Raw genomic sequence first — 18,998 nt, 5'->3', positions numbered from 1 at the left:
CTCAGCCGGCTACTTATTGAGAGAAAATTAACAGTTGTTGACACCTAATTTAATCCTGTAAGAGGTAACACTCAATTCTGCCAATAATGTTTCTCAAACACAGAAGAAAGGAAGAATAGAAAAAAAGCTCATCACTAGTGTGAAAATGCACAATTTTATGCTCATAGTATCTGCTGTTAGAAATAAATTATCTTATTTTTGTTTAAAAAAACCAAATTTGCATTTTTTGATTACATCTCTGCAAGCAGCTTGAACATAAGCTATGAATGTGTGATACAAAACTAGGGAGATGGAAATGAGATAAAGGGGTTCATTTAGAAACCACTGATCACGAAAACAAGCCAATACAAGAATGTTCCTTGATGCAGCAGGTAACTTGACTCAGTTCTACCACGCTCAACAGATACCTTGTATTTTCCCCATTCAGACAACACATGGAAGAAACAATGAAGAGCACAAGGACTTCCATTTATAACAAATATGAGGAGGAATTTCTTAAGCTACAGGGTGGTCAATCTGGGGAATTCATCATAGACGACTGTGCATATTTAAAGCAGAAGTTGACAGGTTCTTGATTAGTCAGGGCATTAAAGGTTACAGGGAGATGGCAGGAGGATGGGGTTGAGAGGGATAATAAATCAGCCATGATTGAATATGGAGAAGACTTGATGGGCTGAATGGCCTACCTCTACTTCGATGTCCAATGGTCGTCCTGACACTAAGTCAGGCTCAACAGACATTACCACATATTGGAATGCAGTAAAAGATGTTATCGATTTGTTTCATAAACATCCTGCTGAGTCATCGAGCATTGAGACTCCTCATGAAGTGATGTTGTTTCACTGGCACAGAGCACTGATTAGAATACGTGCTGGGATGAGGTGCAGAGAGATCATGGCAGGCAAAGTGACAGCTTCTAAGAAACACTGCAACAGGTGGATAGGGCAGTGAATAAGACAACTAACTTGCTTCCACTCATAGGCAGGGATATGAAGCACAAGAGTTGGAGCATCGTTAAATTCCTTGGCGTTTCTATTTCAGAGGATCTGTCCTGGGTCCAGCATGTGCCATTACAAAGAATGACTTGGCAGCACCTCTGCTTTCTTAGAAGTTTGCACAGATTCAGCAAGCCATCTAAAACCGACAAGTTTCTACAGATGCGCAATGGAGAATATATTGCCAGGTCCGGAAACACCAATGCCCTTGAATCCTGCAAAATGTAGTGGATATGGCCCAGTCCATCACAGGTAAAGCCCTCCCCACCACCGAACATTTCTATAAAGAGTGCTGTTGCAAGAAAGCAGCATCCAATATCATTGACCCCACCATCCAGGACTTATTCTCATTGCTACCATCTGGAATGAGGTACAGGAGCATCAAGACCTGCACCACCAGGTTCAGGAACAGTTACCACCCCTCAAACATAAGGCTCTTGAACCAGAGGGGGTAACTACTTACCCCAAACAGCAATCTTTTCCCCCACTAACAATGGACTCACTATCAAGGTCTCTACAACTCTTGTTCTAGATATTTATTACTTATTATTATTTGTTATATACGTGCAGAGTCTATCTCTTGCACATTGGCTGTCTGTATTTGTCAGGTGCAGTTTTTCATGGATTGTACTTTTGTTTTATTTACTGTGAAATGCCGCAAGAAAACAAATCTTAGGGCTGTATATGGTAACGTTTATGTACTTTGATAACAAACTTACTCTGAACTCTGTTGCGGTTGTACAAGACGTTGTTAGGCCGCACTTGGAAAATGCAGCCCTGGTCACCACACTACAGAAAGGCAGCACTGGAGAGAGTGCTGAAGAGATTCACCACCAGGATGTTGTTTGGAATGGAGGGCTTTAATTACAAGGAGAACTTGAACACGCTAAGACTGCTCTCAACACAGTGCAGGAGGTTTATAAAACTGAGAGGCATGGACGGGACAGATAGTCACCTTTTTCCAAGGGCAGAGGAGCTTGAAACTAGGGGAAAGTGGGGTTAACGAGAGAGAGGAAATATTTAAAGGTGATCAGAAGAGCGGATTTTCCCCACACAGAATGTGGGGACATTAAACAAGCTGCCAGAGGTGGTGGTCAAGGTAGGTACGCATACAGTGTTTGAAGAGCTTTTGCTTATGTTTTGGAAAGGAGTAAGTGGACATGCGTCAAGTGCAAGGAAATGAGATCAGTGTAGTAGCCATAGAGTCGTCAGGCCAAATGGCCTTTTCCCCCACTGCACATTTCTCTCTGGCTCCTTCACATCCAGCCTGGGATTAAATCTCTCAAAAATGATCTAAAAGGTTGTCTGCGGATAAAACCAAACAGCACCTGGATTGAATAAAAACGTGGCATCCAACAAACTTTTCATGTGATACCAGGGCTCCTATCTGAAAAAGGATCTAGTGCTTTCTCTGCTACCAGCCAGGTACAGATATCGATTACACAACAGTTTGATGACAAACTCTGCCATCTTCGTTAGGTGTGATGCCTGGGCACATCTAGTCCAGTGGTATTTATACCCTTGTCATCTGTCCCTCCTGATTGGTTAGTCCTCATCCAATCAGGTTTCCGCTTTCCCACCTTGTTTACAATCAAATTTCATTTCTTACAACGAGACCTTCATCTTTGTTAAAATTCTACACAAGACTACTGTGCTGCGCCAATGGCTTTTGGGACTGCCTGGTGAAGGAAGCCATTGAAATAAAACTAGAGGAATATCACAGCTCACTTTGCCACACGCCACTTGAGTAATGAATTCCAAAGGGTACCGGATATTTTATTACCATGCAGCAATCTCCTTACAATCCACATCACCTGACTTTATATCATCTCTAAATTCTGACATTCAGCCCCATCATCGGATTCAGATTGGAGATGATCAACAGCTGGGGACTGGAGCGACCATCTGTTAGCTGGCCTTCCAGAGTAACACGCGCAAAACGCTGGAGGAACTCAGCAGGTCAGGCAGCATTCTCTGAAAGGTCGATGTTTCAGGCCGAGACCCCTCACCAGCCAGCCTTCCATTTGTGCCAGAACATCAGTACGTTGTAGCACCCTCCCACACTATATACTGTTCAAGACAACATCTTGCCTGGCAAGTTACTGAAGGTCTCCTTTTCTGTTTTGCAGTGTTCCAAATGCCACAAGAGTCCTCAGTTGGATACAACTGCAACACCCCTTGGCAACTGTTTATTCGGGATGTGCAGGCAAGTTGCTGCACTCGTTTATTACTACCCGATTTACTTTCAGGAACCCATGGCTTGCACCCCAAGATGTATTCGTACATCAATGCTCCTAAGGGTTCTATAATTCACTCTATACTTTTGCCTTACATTTGACCTCACAAAATTCAACATCTCACACTTGTCCAGATTAAACTGCATCTGCCTCTTCTCTGCCCAAATTTCCAACTGATTCACACCTTGCCAAATCCATTGACAACCTTCCTTACCTTACACAACTCTGCTATTTTTGTGTCACTTGCAAACCTATTAATCAGTCCAACAAAATTGTTATCCAAGTCAATATATATCATAAATAGATCCCAGCACTGATCCGTGAACACCACTGGCCACAGATGAGAAATTTCTTCAACAAATGGTGACAAACTGTTGGAATTCTCAGCCCAAGAGGAATGTAGAGCAGAGTCATTTAGAATATTCAGGATAAAAAGAATGGTAGATTTTTGATATCCTTGCCGCATAGACTGCCTGGGGTGCAGGATCAATAGTCTAGGCTTCTACTCATCATCAAAACAAGGGTTGGCCTTACTGGAACATCTAAAATGTACAGGCATCACAACAGGACAAATACAGGAACGGTATTTCCTCGATGTGGGAATCAGGAACTAGGGGATTACGGGTTCAAAATAAGGAAGAGAATTTCCTTCACTCAGTATGTAGTGTGTCTTTGGTTTCCTTCCAAATGCAGATCAATTGACTTTTAGACATTGGAAGAATACGGAAATAGGACAGGCAAAGGAGAAGACCGGAAGATCTCTGCTTTAGTCGTCTGTGGTAATGAATGCCACAGATTCACCACCCTCCGGTAAACAGAAATTTCTCCTCGTCTCTGTTCTAAAGGAATGTCCCTCTATTCTGAGGCTGTTCCCTCTGAACATAGACTCCCCCACTACAGGAAACGTCCACTCTGTCTAGGCCTTTCAAAATTCGGACCAAAATGCAGACCATAATCTACCAGGAATCCCAAGATTCTGGACAGCCCTCTCAGCCTATTCAAGGAAGCAACATGTTATTTCATAAATGCCCACTTTATTAAGTATCTGTCATAGGGTGCATTTTGTAATCCCTTACTAAAGATTATAACAGGATCCTTATTAAATCATAAGACAGTAGTTATACGTGGTTCCACAGAAAGAATCAAGGTGTAGTGGTCAATATAACACTTTACAGCACTGGCGACCTAGGGTCAATTTCCGCTGCTGTCCGTGAGAAGTTTATACATTTGCCCCATTTGGGTTTGCTCCAGGTGCTCCAGTTTCCTCCCGCAGTCCAAAGATGTGCCTGGTGTTACACAGATGTAAACATACAGACATATACAAACCCCATTTCCAGAAAAGTTGGGATATTTTCCAAAATGCAATAAAAACAAAAATCTGTTATATGTTAATTCACGTGAACCCTTATTTAACTGACAAAAGCACAAAGAAAAGATTTTCAATAGTTTTACTGACAAACTTAATTGTATTTTGTAAATATACACAAATTTAGAATTTGATGGATGCAACACACTCAACAAAAGTTGGGACAGAGTTAAAATAAGATTGAAAAGTGCACAGAATATTCAAGTAACACCGGTTTGGAAGACTCCACATTAAGCAGGCTAATTGGTAGCAGGTGAGGTATCATGACTGGGTATAAAAGTAGCGTCCATCAAAGGCTCAGTCTTTGCAAGCAAGGATGGGTTGTGGCTCACTCCTTTGTGCCAAAATTCATGAGAGAATTGTTAGTCAGTTCAAAAGGAACATTTCTCAACGTAAGATTGCAGAGAATTTAGGTCTTTCAACATCTACGGTACATAATATTGCGAAAAGATTCAGAGAATTCAGAGACATCTCAGTGCGTAAAGGGCAAGGTCGGAAACCACTGTTGAATGCATGTGATCTTCAAGCCCTCAGGCAGCATTGCCTAAGAAACCGTCATGCTACTGTGACAATTATAGCCACCTGGGCTCCGGAGTACTTAGGAAAACCATTGTCACTTAACACAGTCTGTCGCTGCACCCAGAAATGCAACTTGAAACTGTATTACGCAAGGAGGAAGCCATACATCAACTCTATGCAGAAACGCCAGCGAGTTCTCTGGGCCCGAGCTCATTTCAGATGGACCGAAAGACTGTGGAATCATGTGCTGTGGTCAGATGAGTCCACATTTCAGCTAGTTTTCGGAAAAAACGGGCGTCGAGTTCTCCGTGCCAAAGATGAAAACGACCATCCTGATTGTTATCAGCGAAAGGTGCAAAAACCAGCACCTGTGATGGTATGGGGCTGCATCAGTGCCCACAGCATGGGTGAGTTGCATGTATGTGAAGGTACCATTGTCTCTGAGGCGTATATTAGGATTTTAGAGAGACATATGTTGCCATCAAGGCGACATCTCTTCCTGGGACGTCCATGATTATTTCATCAGGACAATGCCAGACCACATTCTGCACGGGCTACAACAGCGTGGCTTTGTAGACACAGAGTGTGTGTGCTTGACTGGCCTGCTGCCAGTCCAGATCTATCTCCTATTGAAAATGTATGGCGCATCATGAAGAGGAGAATCAGACAACGGAGACCATGGACTGCTGAGCAGCTGAAGTCTTATATCAAGCAAGAATGGACAAAATTTCCAATTGCAAATCTACTACAATCAGTATCCTCAGTTCCAAAACGATTAAAAAGTGTTATTAAAAGGAAAGGTGATGTAACACAATGGTAAACATGCCTCTGTCCCAACTTTTGTTGAGTGTGTTGCAGCCATCAAATTCTAAATGGACATTTAACCCATGAACACAACCTCACTACATTTTTTTTGTTTCTGTTCTTGCAGTACTTATTTTAACTATTTAATATACTTACTGTAATTCAGTTTGACTTCTATATTTGTAATGAATGGCATTGTACTGCTGCAGCAAAGTTAACACATTTCACGACATATGCCAGTGATATTAAACCCGATTCTGAACACGGAAGCATGGAAGACTTCTGATACAAGTTTACAGGGCCCCAGTGGGACTCCACTTGGATTATCACGTACAGGCCTGCTGTCCACAATTTACAAAGGATACTTTGCAGTGGATAGCAGTTTCACGAGGTCGATTGGGGATGAAGGGATTGATGCATCGAGGTAGAAAGGAGTGAACTAATGAAAACATTTGACATCCTGAGGCTCCTGTACCTTTCTGCCGATGGCAGCTGTGAGAAGCGAGCATGGTCTGGGTGGTGGGGGCCCTTGATGATGGATGCTGCTTTCCTGTCACCACGCTTCACGTAGATGTGTTCGATGATGGGGCGGGCTTCATCCGTGATGGTCTGGGCCACCTCCACCACTTTTTGTAGGACTCTCCAGTCAAGGCTATTGGTGTTTTCATACCAGGCTTGCGGGGAAATCTAAAACTAACTCCGCCAGGGACAAAAAAACAAGCCCATAAGGAGAAGGGTTGGACTTGGGGCTAGCAAATCCATCCCGTAAAAACCCAGAGCTACAGAAACGCCAACAGCAGCTCCAAAGACCTCAGCCTTTGGATAGGAAGGGTACATCAAGATGGGCTGCACCTGGAGACAACTTGAAAGACTGGCCCAGGATAGAGGACTCTGGCAAGCTGTCAGAGGGCTATGTATGGGTAGCGGTGATGGGCTTAAGTGAGATATCCAAATCCAGGGTCAGAGCTTTAGACCCAAAAGTTTATCTATCCAAGGGGAGCTTAAGAATTTCTTTTCTCATTCTTCACTCTTCGCAGTTCTTTACCACATTAACTTGCGGAGACAGTCATTGGATATATTCAGACATCTGAAACACAGAGGTCAAGTGGTAATGGGGAAAAAGTGGGGTCAGCATTAGCTTGCTGAATATCTAGTCAGTTCAAAATTGGCTCCCATTTGTAATAACAAATTCACATTCATAAGACGGTAAGACACAGAAGCAGAATTAGTCCATCGAGTCTGCTCCACCATTTCATCATGGCTGATCCACTTCCCCCTCAGCCCCAATCTTCTGCCTTAAATATACCCAATGACTTGGCCTCCACTTGGCAACGAATTCCACAGATTCACTACTCTCTGGCTAAAGAAATTCCTCAACTCCGTTCTAAATGGGTATTCCTCTATTCTGATGCTGTGCCTTCTGGTCCCAGACTCACCCAAAATAGGAAACATACTACCCACATCCACTATTATCTAGGCCTTTCAATATTCAATAGATTTCAATAAGGTCACCCTTATTCTTCTGAATTCAGGCCCAGAGCCATGAAACACTCCTCATACAATAATCCTTTCATTCTCGTGAACTTCCTCTGAACTTTCCCTAATGTCAGCCCTTCCTTTCTTAGATAAGGGGGCCAAAATTACTTAAAATACTCCAAATGAGGCCTTACAAGAGCCTTATAAAGCCTCAACGTTACATCCTTACTTTTATATTCTAGTCCTTTTGAAATGAATGCTAACAATGCATTTGCCTTCCTCACAACCAACAAATTAACTTTCAGAGAACCCTACGTGAGGACTCCAAGTCCCTTGCACCTCGGATTTTTTAATGTTCTCTCCATTTAGAAAACAGTCTACCCCTTTATTTCTTCTGGTAAAGTGCATGAGCAAACACTTTCAAACACTGTACTCCACCTGCCAGATCTTTGACCATTCTCATCGAAGTCCTTCTGTAGCCTCTCTACTTCCTAAAAACTACATGCCCCTCCAGCTATCTTCATATTGTCCAAAACCTTGGCCATAATGGCGTCAACTCCATCATCCAAATTATATAACCTAAAAAGCAGTCACAACAGACCCCTGTGGAACACCACTTGTCACCTGCAGCCAACTAGAAAAGGCTCCTTTTATTCCCACTCCTTGCCTCCTGCCAATCAGCCAATGCTCTACTCATGCTGGTATCTTGCCTGTAATACCGTGAGATCTTGTTAAGCAAACTCACATGTGACACCTTGTCAAAGGCCTTCTGAGAAGCCAAGCACACAGCATCCACAGATTCTCTTTTGTCTATCCTTATTATTTCTTCAAAGAATTCCAACAGATTTGTCAGGCAAGATTTTCCCTCAAGGAAACCATCCCATTTGGCCTATTTTAACACGTGCCTCCAAGTAACCCGAAACCACATCCTTAACAATCGACTCCGACATCTTCCCAACCACTAAGATCAGACTAACTGGCCTCTAATTTCCTTTCTCCTGCCTCGCCCCCTTCTTGAAGAGTGGCATGACATTTGCAATTTTCCAGTAATAGAGAAGCACAGCACAGAAACAGGCCCTTTGGCCCATCTAGTCCATGCCAAAACCATTCAGGCTGCCTACTCCCAACGACCTGCACCAGGACCATTTTAGCCCTCCATATCCCTACGATCCATGAACCCATCCAAGCTTTCATTAAATGTTGAAATCAAGCTCGCGTGCACCACTTGTGCTGGCAACTCATTCACACTCTCATGATCCTCTGACTGAAGACGTTTCCCATCATGTTCATCTTAAAATTTTTCACTTTTCACCCTTAAGCCATAACTTCTGCTTGTAGTCCCACCCAACCTCAGTGGAAAAAGCCTCCTTGCATTTACCCTATATCCCTATCTATATCCCTCATAATTTTGTACACCTCTATCAAATCTCCTTGCAATCTTCTACATTCTGAAGAATACAGTCATAATCTATTCAATAACTCCAGTCATCCAGACCCAGCAAAATCCTTGTAAACTTTCTCTGCATTCTTTCAATCTTGTTTACATCTTTCCTGGAGGTAGGTGACCAAAACTGCACACAATGCTCCAAATTAGTCCTCACCAGCATCTTACCCAATTTCAAAATGACATTCCATCTTCTGTACTCAATACATCAATTTATGAAAGCCAAAGTCCTCTGGACCCATGCCAGAATCCATTGACTCTTGAAAGATCATTCCTAATCTCTGTAGCCACCTATTTTATAACCCTGGGGTGTAGACCAGCAGGTCCAGGTGATGTATCTACCTTCAGACTTTTCAGTTTCCCAAAGAACCTTTTCCCCATTAATGGCAACTTCACTCACTTCTGCCCCCTGACACACTTGAACATCCAGCATACTGCTGGTGTCTTACACAGTGAAGACTGATGCAAAATACTTATTTTTCAGATACTTTTAGATAGGCAAACGAAAAAGGGGTGGGGGAAGATATGGATTATACCCAGGCTGAGGTGATTTCACGACAACATGGTCAGTACAGACCTGCTGGACTGAAAGGCCTCTCACTGTGCTGTACCATGTTCTATATTCCAGTGGTTTGCCTCCGAGTGATGTCTGGTGCCCACCTCACCCGGGGGAAGCAGCCCACCCACAACCCCCCCCCCACCCCAGTTAGATTCCTTCTTCTCTTTACTTATGGTCTGCCTCAGGAATTGCTGCTGCAGTTCTACACTGCAGTCATTGAGTCTGTCCTGTGCACCTCCATCATTGTGTGGTTTGGAGCCGCCACCAAGCAGGATAGAACCAGACTACAGTGCACAGTGAGGACTGCCGAGCGCATCATTGGAGCCTCCCTGCCCTCAATTGTGGACCTGTACTCTTCCAGGTTGAAGAAGAGGGCGGGGAACATCATAAAGGACTCCTCCCATCCTGCGCACGGACAGTTTGATCTGCTTCCGTCTGGTAGGCGCTTCAGATCCCTCCAGACTAAGACTAATAGGCACTGGAGAAGTTTTTTCCCTACTGCGGTCACTTTGCTGAACAGTTAACTGCCAGTTAACTGCCGGTTAACTGTCGGCTAACTATTACTTGGATTGCACTACCTGTATGTATAATCTATATTTTCATTTATATTTATCATTATTATTGTTATGAGCAGAGAGACAACATCTGCCGGAAGTAAATTCCTTGTATGTGCATAGGTACTTGGCGATTAAAGTCTGATTCTGATTCTGATCAAGGCGGAGGTACAGGAGCCTGAAGACTCACTCAATTTCAGGAACAGCTTCTTCCCCTCCACCATATTTCTGAATGGACCCTGAACCCATGTACACCCCCTCAGTACTTCCTCCTCTTTGTGCAATACTTGATTTATTTTTAACATATAGGTACTTCCTACTGTAATTTATAGTTTTTTTAAATTCTCACAAAATGTACTGCTGCCGCAAAACAATTTTCGCGACATCTGCCCAACTCTGATCCACAGTGACGGGAAGGCGAACGTGTTGCCCAGAGCGGATCCGCCAGACGTTTTGCAATCTTCCTTGCGCCACAGTCTGACCCAGCCAACCCCCAAAAGCAGTCTGTGCGCACTGAAAGCTGAGTAAATGCATTATCAAAATACCTACATGTCACCAGACACAACCCTTAGATTCGCCCCCGCCCCCACCCCGCGGGTATTCAGTAAACAGAAACAATGAAAACCCCCACTGATGACAGAAACCGACAAATAACCAACGTGCGAAACACAACAAAACTGTGCAAGCACGCAAAGAAGGAAAAAGAGAGAGCAAGGAGAACGAGACCCGCTTCTCGCCCATTACAGCCGGGCCCCGTTTATAAATAAACCGCATTGGGCCGGGGTTTTCCTACTATTCTTTGTGTGCCGTGCCTATTCCCAAAAGGAAATGACCTTCACTGCTAACTCCCCTGCGCCACTGAAAATTCCCCTCGTTTAGTTGGAGGCCCAACGTTCGTTGTTACTGCGCGAAAATCTGGCTGCTTAAAGCACGTATATAAAATTAAAGCGCAGCTGCTTGAAACGCTGCTGCCTTAGGGACACCTTTAACATATATATGTACGTTTTACTTCTCAATTCCCAAACTAAAACGAGCAGCGATCGGCTGAACACTGAACCCCCACCCATGATCACCAGCACCGAATGCCCCCCTCCCCTACCTGCCCCTCCCCGAGCTGCTGCTTTGCCCCGGGGCCCGGACCCCGGACCCGACAACGAGCCAGAACAAGGCTGCACCGACGGCGGTGTGGGAACGCGACTATTAAGGCGGCCGGTAGGAAGGGACGGGACGGGGCAGCGGCTTGGACACTTACCCCAGCTCGGCGCTGCCATTAGCAGGCAGAGGCAGAAGCTGCGCCATATCGCAGCGGCCGCCAACACGGAGCCGCTGTCTGCCATTTAGCTCCGCTCACTGGGTCCGGGAGGCAACCGCCCAGCCGATCCAACAGCGCCGGGGCTGGGAGGTGGTTCCTGCGTCAGCGCCTCCGCACAGTTAACCCTCTCCGTGCTGAAGTCCAGCAACGCCACGAGATCTCAGAGACACTCCCCGGAGCAGAGGGGCTGAATCGGCGTGGGTAATGGAAACATAGAAAACCTACAGCACAATACACCTTAGAAATTACTAGGTTTACCCATAGCCCTCTTTTTTTTCTAAGCTCCATGTACCTATCCAAAAGACTCTTAAAAGACTCTTATCGTATCCGCCTCCACCGCTGATGCCGGCAGCCCATTCTATGCACTCATCACTCTCTGAGTAAAAAAAACTTACCCTTGACATCTCCTCTGTACCGACTCCCCAGCACCTTAAACCTGTGTCCTCTTGTGACAACCATTTCAGCCCTGGGAAAAAGCCTCTGACTATCCACACGATCAATGCCTTTCATCATCTTGTACGCAAGAGGGGAAGAGACGACCCCCCCCCCGCCCCCAGCCTTTAGCTCAAGGGAATGGGAACAGGCAACCAAGGAGATCAAACGCAGCAGCCGAGCACCAAGGTTCAAGGCAGATAGAGCACGGCAGCACAGAAACGGGTCCTTTGACCCATCTAGTCTGTGCTGAACTGTTATTCTGCCTATTCTCATCAACTCACACCTGGATCACAGCCGTCCATACCCCTCCCATCGATGTAATCCAAACTTCTCTTAAATGTTGAAATTGACCCCCACATCCACCAGTTCTGCTGGCAACTTGTTCTACACTCTCACCAGAAGTTCACAGGCAGGTTCCCCTTAAATATTTCACCTTTCAACCTTAACCCCTGACCTCACCCAATCTCAGCGGGGGAAAAAACCTGCTTGCATTTATCCTATCATTACCCCCTCATTATTTTGTATACCTGTACTAAATCACCCCTAATTCTCCTATACTTTGGGAAATAAAGTCCTAACCTATTCCCTGTTCCCCTATAACTCATGTCCTCAAGTCCTGGCAATATCCTTGTAAGTTTTCTCTGAACTCGTTCAATCTTATTGATATCTTCCCTGCAGCTGGGTGATCAAAACCACTCATAATACTCTAAGTTAGGCCTCACCAACTTCTTGTACTGCTGCAACATAACATTCCATCTCCTGCACTTAGTACTTTGATTTATGATGGGCAGTGTGCTGTGGAAATGTAGTTTACCTGTTGTAACAAAATGGAACCTGGGTTGTACTAGAGTGTAATAGTATTTGTGCAACATTATGCTCATGGACTTTGAGTATATGACAAACTACAGAAAAACTAGAAAATGTGTTAATAGAAAAATACCAAGAACACTGATAGGCAAATGTATAGAATGTCCTTGAACTGAATCTAACACTTTGATATAAAATGATGATTGTGCAGTCTTGTCTTGTCTGGACTGCACCAACTGCTGCCACTGGGCTATAAACATGCAGGAGCAGTGTGTGGTTAAGTGTCTTGTTTCAAGGACACACACGCTGCCTCAGCTGAGGCTCGGACTAATGACCTTCAGATCACCAGCCCAAAAACTTCACCACTTGGCCACGTGCCAACATTCTGTGTTTTATCACCAGTTTAAATAGGGTAAATGCAAGCAGGATCCCCCCCCCCCCACTGATGTTGGGTGAGGTCGTGGGTTAAGGGTGAAAGGTGGAATATTTAAGGGTAACCTAGGTTCTTCACACAGAGGGTGGTGAGAGTGTGGAACAAGTTGCCAGCAGAACTGGTAGATGTGGGGTCAACTTCTTCTGCTTTGAGGCTGTGCCTTCTGATCTTAGATTCCCCCATAGGAAACATCTCCACATCCACTCTATCTAGGCCTTTCAACATCTGATAGGTTTCAATGAGATGTCCCTCTCCTTCCCCCCAATCATTCTTCTAAATTCCAGTGATAGTACATGAATGAGGAGGGTATGGAGGGCTATGGTCTGGGTGCAGTTCTATGGGACTAGAATAGATGGGCCAAAGGGCCTGTTTCTGTGCTGTTGCCCTCTATAACTCTATGACTTTAAATGCAGCTAGCTTTTAGGATGTTGCAACAGGTGTTTATTAAAATTAATTCTACAGGAGGGTACAGTGCTCATTAAACCCATCTGATAGGTTCCACTATTCAATATTTCATCCTCAATACCATCTCATGCACTTATTGCATTTTTTTTACCTATGCTAGTCTCTTCCTGAGGTGATTAAATCAATTGTGCAGAGTCTATGAAAGGACAGGTTATACACAATTTCTCGATACGAATGATGTTCAGATATACAGTCCATTTACATATCAGTGGTTCTTTATCAGGCAGCTATATGGAACATTCGCTGTTCAAAACACCAGTACAAATTTTATGTATCAAATGATCTTTTGTCCTGATTTGGATTTAATGTCCTTTCCATGATGAGCACAATGTTCACTTCATTGCACAAAAGGGCCGTGTGCTGTTGCACAAATTTTAGAGATACGCACAAAAAATCCCCAGCTACACTGTGGAAGTACATTTCTGTACCTAATAAGGTGGCCACTGAGTGTATGCTTGTGGTCTTCCACTGTTGTACCCCAACCATTTCAAGGTTAGATGTGTTGTATGTTCAGAGATGCTCTTCTGCTATAATACATGGTTATTTGAGTCAACTTGAACCAATTTGGCCATTCTCCTCTGACCTCTTTCATTGATCAGGCATTTTAGCCCCCAGAACTGCTTCTCACTGGCTGTTATTTATTCTTTGTAAACGCTAGAGACTGCTGACTCTGAAAATCCCCGGTAATCAGCAGTTTCTGAGATACTCAAACCACCCCATCTGGCACCAACAATCATTGCACAGTCAAAGTCACTTTCACCGCATCTCTTCCCCATTCTGATGTTTGTTATGAGCAACAACTGATCCTCTTGACCATGTCTGTATTGCTTTTCTGCATTGACTTGCTGCCTCATGATTGGCTGAATAGATTTTTGCATCAATAAGCAGGTGTATGGGTGTGCCTAATTAAGTGGCCACAGAGTGTAGATGTTAGGATTGGTTGATTAAACAAGGACATAGTAACAGTGTGGAGTTCCTTAGTAAGTACAGACATATACCTGAATTCCATTTCTGTGGAAATCCTCAAAAGGCGATGCTTTAAAACATATATATCAAACTCAAGGCCCGTGGGCCAAATCCTGCCTGCGGTGGAATTATCTTTGGCCCGTGAGATAATATCTAATTACTATTAAAGCTGGCCCCAGTAATCGAAGCGCCCATGGCGTATGATATAGCTAATGCTGAGTTTATTCAGGTAACAGGTTTTCAGGGTTTTTAGTGTTTATTCGGCAGTCTTGCTCGGCAGTCTTCTTCATAAGAAACGGAATTTGTAAAGTGAAACACTTTGTAGTTATAGCAGAGACTGAGACACATGAGAGCAGGCTGAAAAAACGGAGGCAACGAAAGCTGCGTTTGCACGCGTCCGACTGATCCGGCCCGCATGAAGCTACATTTTGCTCAATCCGGCCCGTGACCTAAAATGAGTTTGACACCCCTGCTTTAAAAGGACGGCAGGAATTCAAGATGGGGAACCAGGAATGAGCAAAAAATTTGAGCTTTGCTGGTGATATCTAGATCTCAGAAAATGAATATATAAAAATATATTTCTTCCCAAACAATCCTTATGTATTTGTATGTCTATGTGTTTAATTTTCAGTATTCCAAGCAGAACAAAGATGCAAATCATTAGAAAAATAGAGTGCATTCACAGGAGCAAAAATATTATGAGTTTAATACAGTTGTATGTATTGTTGCCATTTCCTTGGCAACAGTATGTGGTTAGCTGTTTAATATGGCCACACGTAGTTATTTTCCCGTCAATGTACTGAACACTATGCATACAACATAGATCAGATAACATCAGGGTAATGTGATATCACGTGGGTGGATAACTCTCCACAGTGCATGTGCAAATGCATGCTCAACTCGAACTGAGTATGAATTTGAACCAGCACCAGATTACCTTCCCCTGCCCTGCTTTCTGGTGCAATATAAGGCGACTAGATTCAATAAACAATACACAATTTTGTGTGTGTTGCTTGGATTTACAGCATGGGCAGATTTTCTCTTGTTTGTGACTAGATCCAGTGACTATTTTGTTAAATTAACCATGTTGTTCTTTAACATAAAGGTACAGGTTCAGTCCAACCTTGCTGCTCACTCCATGTTGTCCTGCAAGTTCTTTCCAATACTTAACTTTTCTTTTGACCACCGCAGTTGAACCTATCTGCATTACAATGCCTGTCGTTCCTGTCCAAACCCCAACCACTTCTTCCATATGTGGTTCTTTTGCCAGTCACCTTTCTTTAGTGTCCTCTAATTCTTGATCCTTTCACCAACAGGAGCAATCTCTCTTGATCTACTCTGCCTACACCCTTCATGATTTTAAATACCTTTATCTGTTTTACTCACAGTCTCTTCTATTCCAAGGAGAATGACTCAGGTCTTATGTATAGACTTCAAACCCTTCATTTTTGGAATAATTTAGTCACTTTTGCATCTTGTCCAAAGGTTTGTGTGAGGAGTGGTGTGCCACACAGTCTTTTGTTTCACGTCTTGTAAGGTATGCCCGATGCCGGCCTCCTAGGCCCGAGTCGACGTAGTAGTTATGCCTTAGTGTGGCATCAAGAAGTGGACACAAGACAAGACAGCAAGGATAGGACAGACAAAGAGAGTGCTGTTGAACAGAAAGACCTAGGAGTCTCCTGTATGATCCCCTGAATGTGGCATCACAGGTAGACAGTGTGGCAAAGAAGCACCCCAAGATACCCTTGTACTTCAATACTCCTAGGGATATTGAAGTACTTCATACTTCAATATGCTGATACTCACTATATTCTTGCATTTGACATCCCAAAGTGCAACATCTCATTCTTGTCCAGATTAAACTCTATCTGCCATTTCTCTGCCCAAGTTTCCAACTAGACTAAACCCTGGTGTAGACTATCTGCAATTCCATTAATTTTTCTGTTGTCTCCAAGCTTGCTCCTCAGCCCACCTATATATATGCTACAAACAGGGGTCCCAGCACTGATCTTTTATCACAGACCTCCAGCCACTATAACACAACTCCAACACTACCCTCTATGACCAAGCTAATTTTGAATCCAATCTACTAAGTCCCTGCAGATTCCATGCAGTTTAATCTTATTGAGGGACCTTGTCAAGTGTTTTCCTAAACTGCATGTTTCCTCTTTGTTACCTCCACATAAATTTCAGTTGAGTTTGTGAGATGTGACATCCCCCACACAAAGCCATGCTGTCTGCCCCTCATGAGTCCATGCTTTTCCAAATGTGGGTGAATCCATTTCCTAAGAACCTTCTCCAAAACTTCCCTGCCACTGATTTAAGGCCAGAAAATGGAATTTATGGCCTGTAGTTTCTAGGATTATTCTGATTTTCCTTTCTAAACTACGGAAGAAGAATAAGGTGTGAAGGTGAACATATTAAAAGTTATGCTCTGCAGCAGGAAGGTGCACAACTAAGATATCTATCCCAATATAGGACTTCAACAGAAATTATTACCATGTGCCGTGTTGTATGACATGGGCAATTGTGGTCTATTGACCACGATTGTTCTTGGAAAATCTTTCTGCAGAAGTGGTTTGACCTTGCCTTCTTCTGAGCAGTGCCTTTACAAGACGGCTGACTCATCCATTGAAGCTCTTCAGAGATAGTTTGCCTGGCGTCAGTGGTTGCATAGCCAGGACTTGTGATCTGCACCGGCTGCTCATACAACCATCCCCCACCTGCTCCCATGGCTTCACGTGATGGGGGAGGGGGTGTCTAAGCAAGTGCTACCCCTTGCCCAAGGGGTGACGTATCACCACCCTATTACCCAATAGGGATAGAGATGGGAAATCCTCAACCAACAGAGAGAAAGTCTCATTTAAATGTAGCTCATTTGTTAAAATTTGCATTCCCCCATAGTGTGTTAAACTAGATAGACTGCCAGAATTCCCAATCTAGTAGGCCAGAGGCTCATTGATGTTAGGACACAATTGGTTTGGAGGATTTACTCCTAATGCTCTTATAGAATTTTTTCCCCCTTTGCTTATGTCTCATTTACCTGACTGGCAAGCTACAGAATTGCACTGGAATAGTAGTACGATCACTTGAGTTGGGTCTGATGTTCTCCTGAGGCGTTGACCGTTGGTGGGTGGTCAGGTGGTTGTAGATGCTGATCTGGGATCCACATATTCTGTTGCAGTGTGGACAGGAGTAAGTGGTGGCTGTGGTTAATGGTTGCATCTTTTGGTTGCTCAGTCTCCCCTTTCGCAACTGCCACTAGTTTTCTGCAGTACAACTGAGGTCACTCTCATGTAGTGCAAGTTCCTCTTCAGCAGATTTCCTCCAGATGTATCTATTGAGTAACACACACACACACACAAAATGCTGGAGGAGCTCAGCAAGCCAGGCAGCATCATTGCAAAAGAGTACAGTCGACTCTTTACTCTCTTCCATAGAAGCTGCCTGGCCTGCAGAGCTCCTCCAGCATTTTGTGTGTTGCCTGGACTTCCAGCATCTGCAGGTTTTCTCTTGCATCTATTGAGTGCAGTTTTTAGAGGTAATGTTGAACTTCTTTAGACCGATTTTAACGTTAGCATTGAATCGTTTCCTTTGCCCACCAGGGGCTCGCTGACCTTCCTCCTACTGGGGGTAAATGGTCTGCTTGGGGAGACTTGAGTTAACACTGGAATGACAGGGCCTGTGATGATATTCCACTGAGGCCTTGCGAGCCCCAGCAGGTGATTGATCCACTCACCCTATTCTGGTGAAAATGGAAATCTCTTAATTTAGATGGTGATGGAGACAACACTTTGAATCTTTCCCAGTCAACATTTGCCCTTCAGTCCATGTCACCAAAATGGTTATTTGTGCTACTTGCTGAGTGAAAACGTGTGCCTGCCTTCATAACAATAATGACCACTTCAAAGTAAACCACAACATTATGATATACAAAAAATAAACAAATGTTTTTGTTACTTCTCTATTTTTATTAAAACTTGGATATTGAGCCATTCTTCCCCTAATCCTGGGCTGACCAAATATTGAAAGGCCCAGATAGAATGGATGTGGAGAGGATGGTTCCTATAGGATGCTGGGGCATCTAGAACCAGAGGGCAAAACCTCAGAGTAGAGGAATGTATATTTCAAGCAGAGACGAGGAGGAATTTCTTTATTCAGGGGGCAGTGAATCTCTGGAATTCACTGCAACAGGTGGCTGTGGAGGCCAAGTCACTGGGTATATTAAAAGCTGAGGTTGATAGGTTCTTGATTAGTCAGGGCATCAAAGGTTATGGAGAGAGGGCAGCAGAATGGAATTAAGAGTGATAATAAATCCGTCATGATGGAATGGTGGAGCAGACTTGATGGGCCAAATCGCCTAATTCTTCTCCTGTGTCTTATGGCTGTATGGTTCTTGATACCAGCTGGATCCTGAAAAGATTCTAAACCTTAAGTTGTTGGGCTTGCATTAGGAATTCCTTTCTAAGATGATTTAACTAATTCAGGGTGATTTAACTAATGTTTTAGTATTTCTTACAGTAATTTATAATAACATTTTATGTATCACAATATACTGGTGCCACAAAATAATAAATATCATGACTTATATCATTGATAATAAACATAATTCTGAGTGTGAGTCTG

General features: G+C 43.8%; 1 protein-coding gene across 4 annotated transcripts in view; it reads right to left on the bottom strand.

Moving 5' to 3' along the window:
* LOC140733022 (interferon gamma receptor 1-like) overlaps positions 1-11,370 on the bottom strand; it is a 48,665-nt gene extending 37,295 nt beyond the window's left edge. For 2 of the 4 annotated variants that reach the window (XM_073055787.1, XM_073055789.1), the window contains exon 1: positions 11,207-11,370. In XM_073055787.1, coding sequence (XP_072911888.1) covers positions 11,207-11,291 — 85 coding nt within the window. In that variant the 5' untranslated portion in view covers positions 11,292-11,370. Of the gene's footprint in view, positions 1-6,396; positions 6,565-11,206 lie in introns of those variants that run through there. The other 2 variants (XM_073055790.1, XM_073055788.1) reach the window with 2 other exon arrangements.
* Between the last annotated feature and the right edge of the window lie 7,628 nt (positions 11,371-18,998).

Source organism: Hemitrygon akajei, chromosome 9, assembly GCF_048418815.1.
Source record: "Hemitrygon akajei chromosome 9, sHemAka1.3, whole genome shotgun sequence".
Lineage (NCBI taxonomy): Eukaryota > Metazoa > Chordata > Chondrichthyes > Myliobatiformes > Dasyatidae > Hemitrygon > Hemitrygon akajei.
Note: the sequence above shows the minus strand (reverse complement) of the source record. Positions and strands in the feature narration are given on the sequence as shown.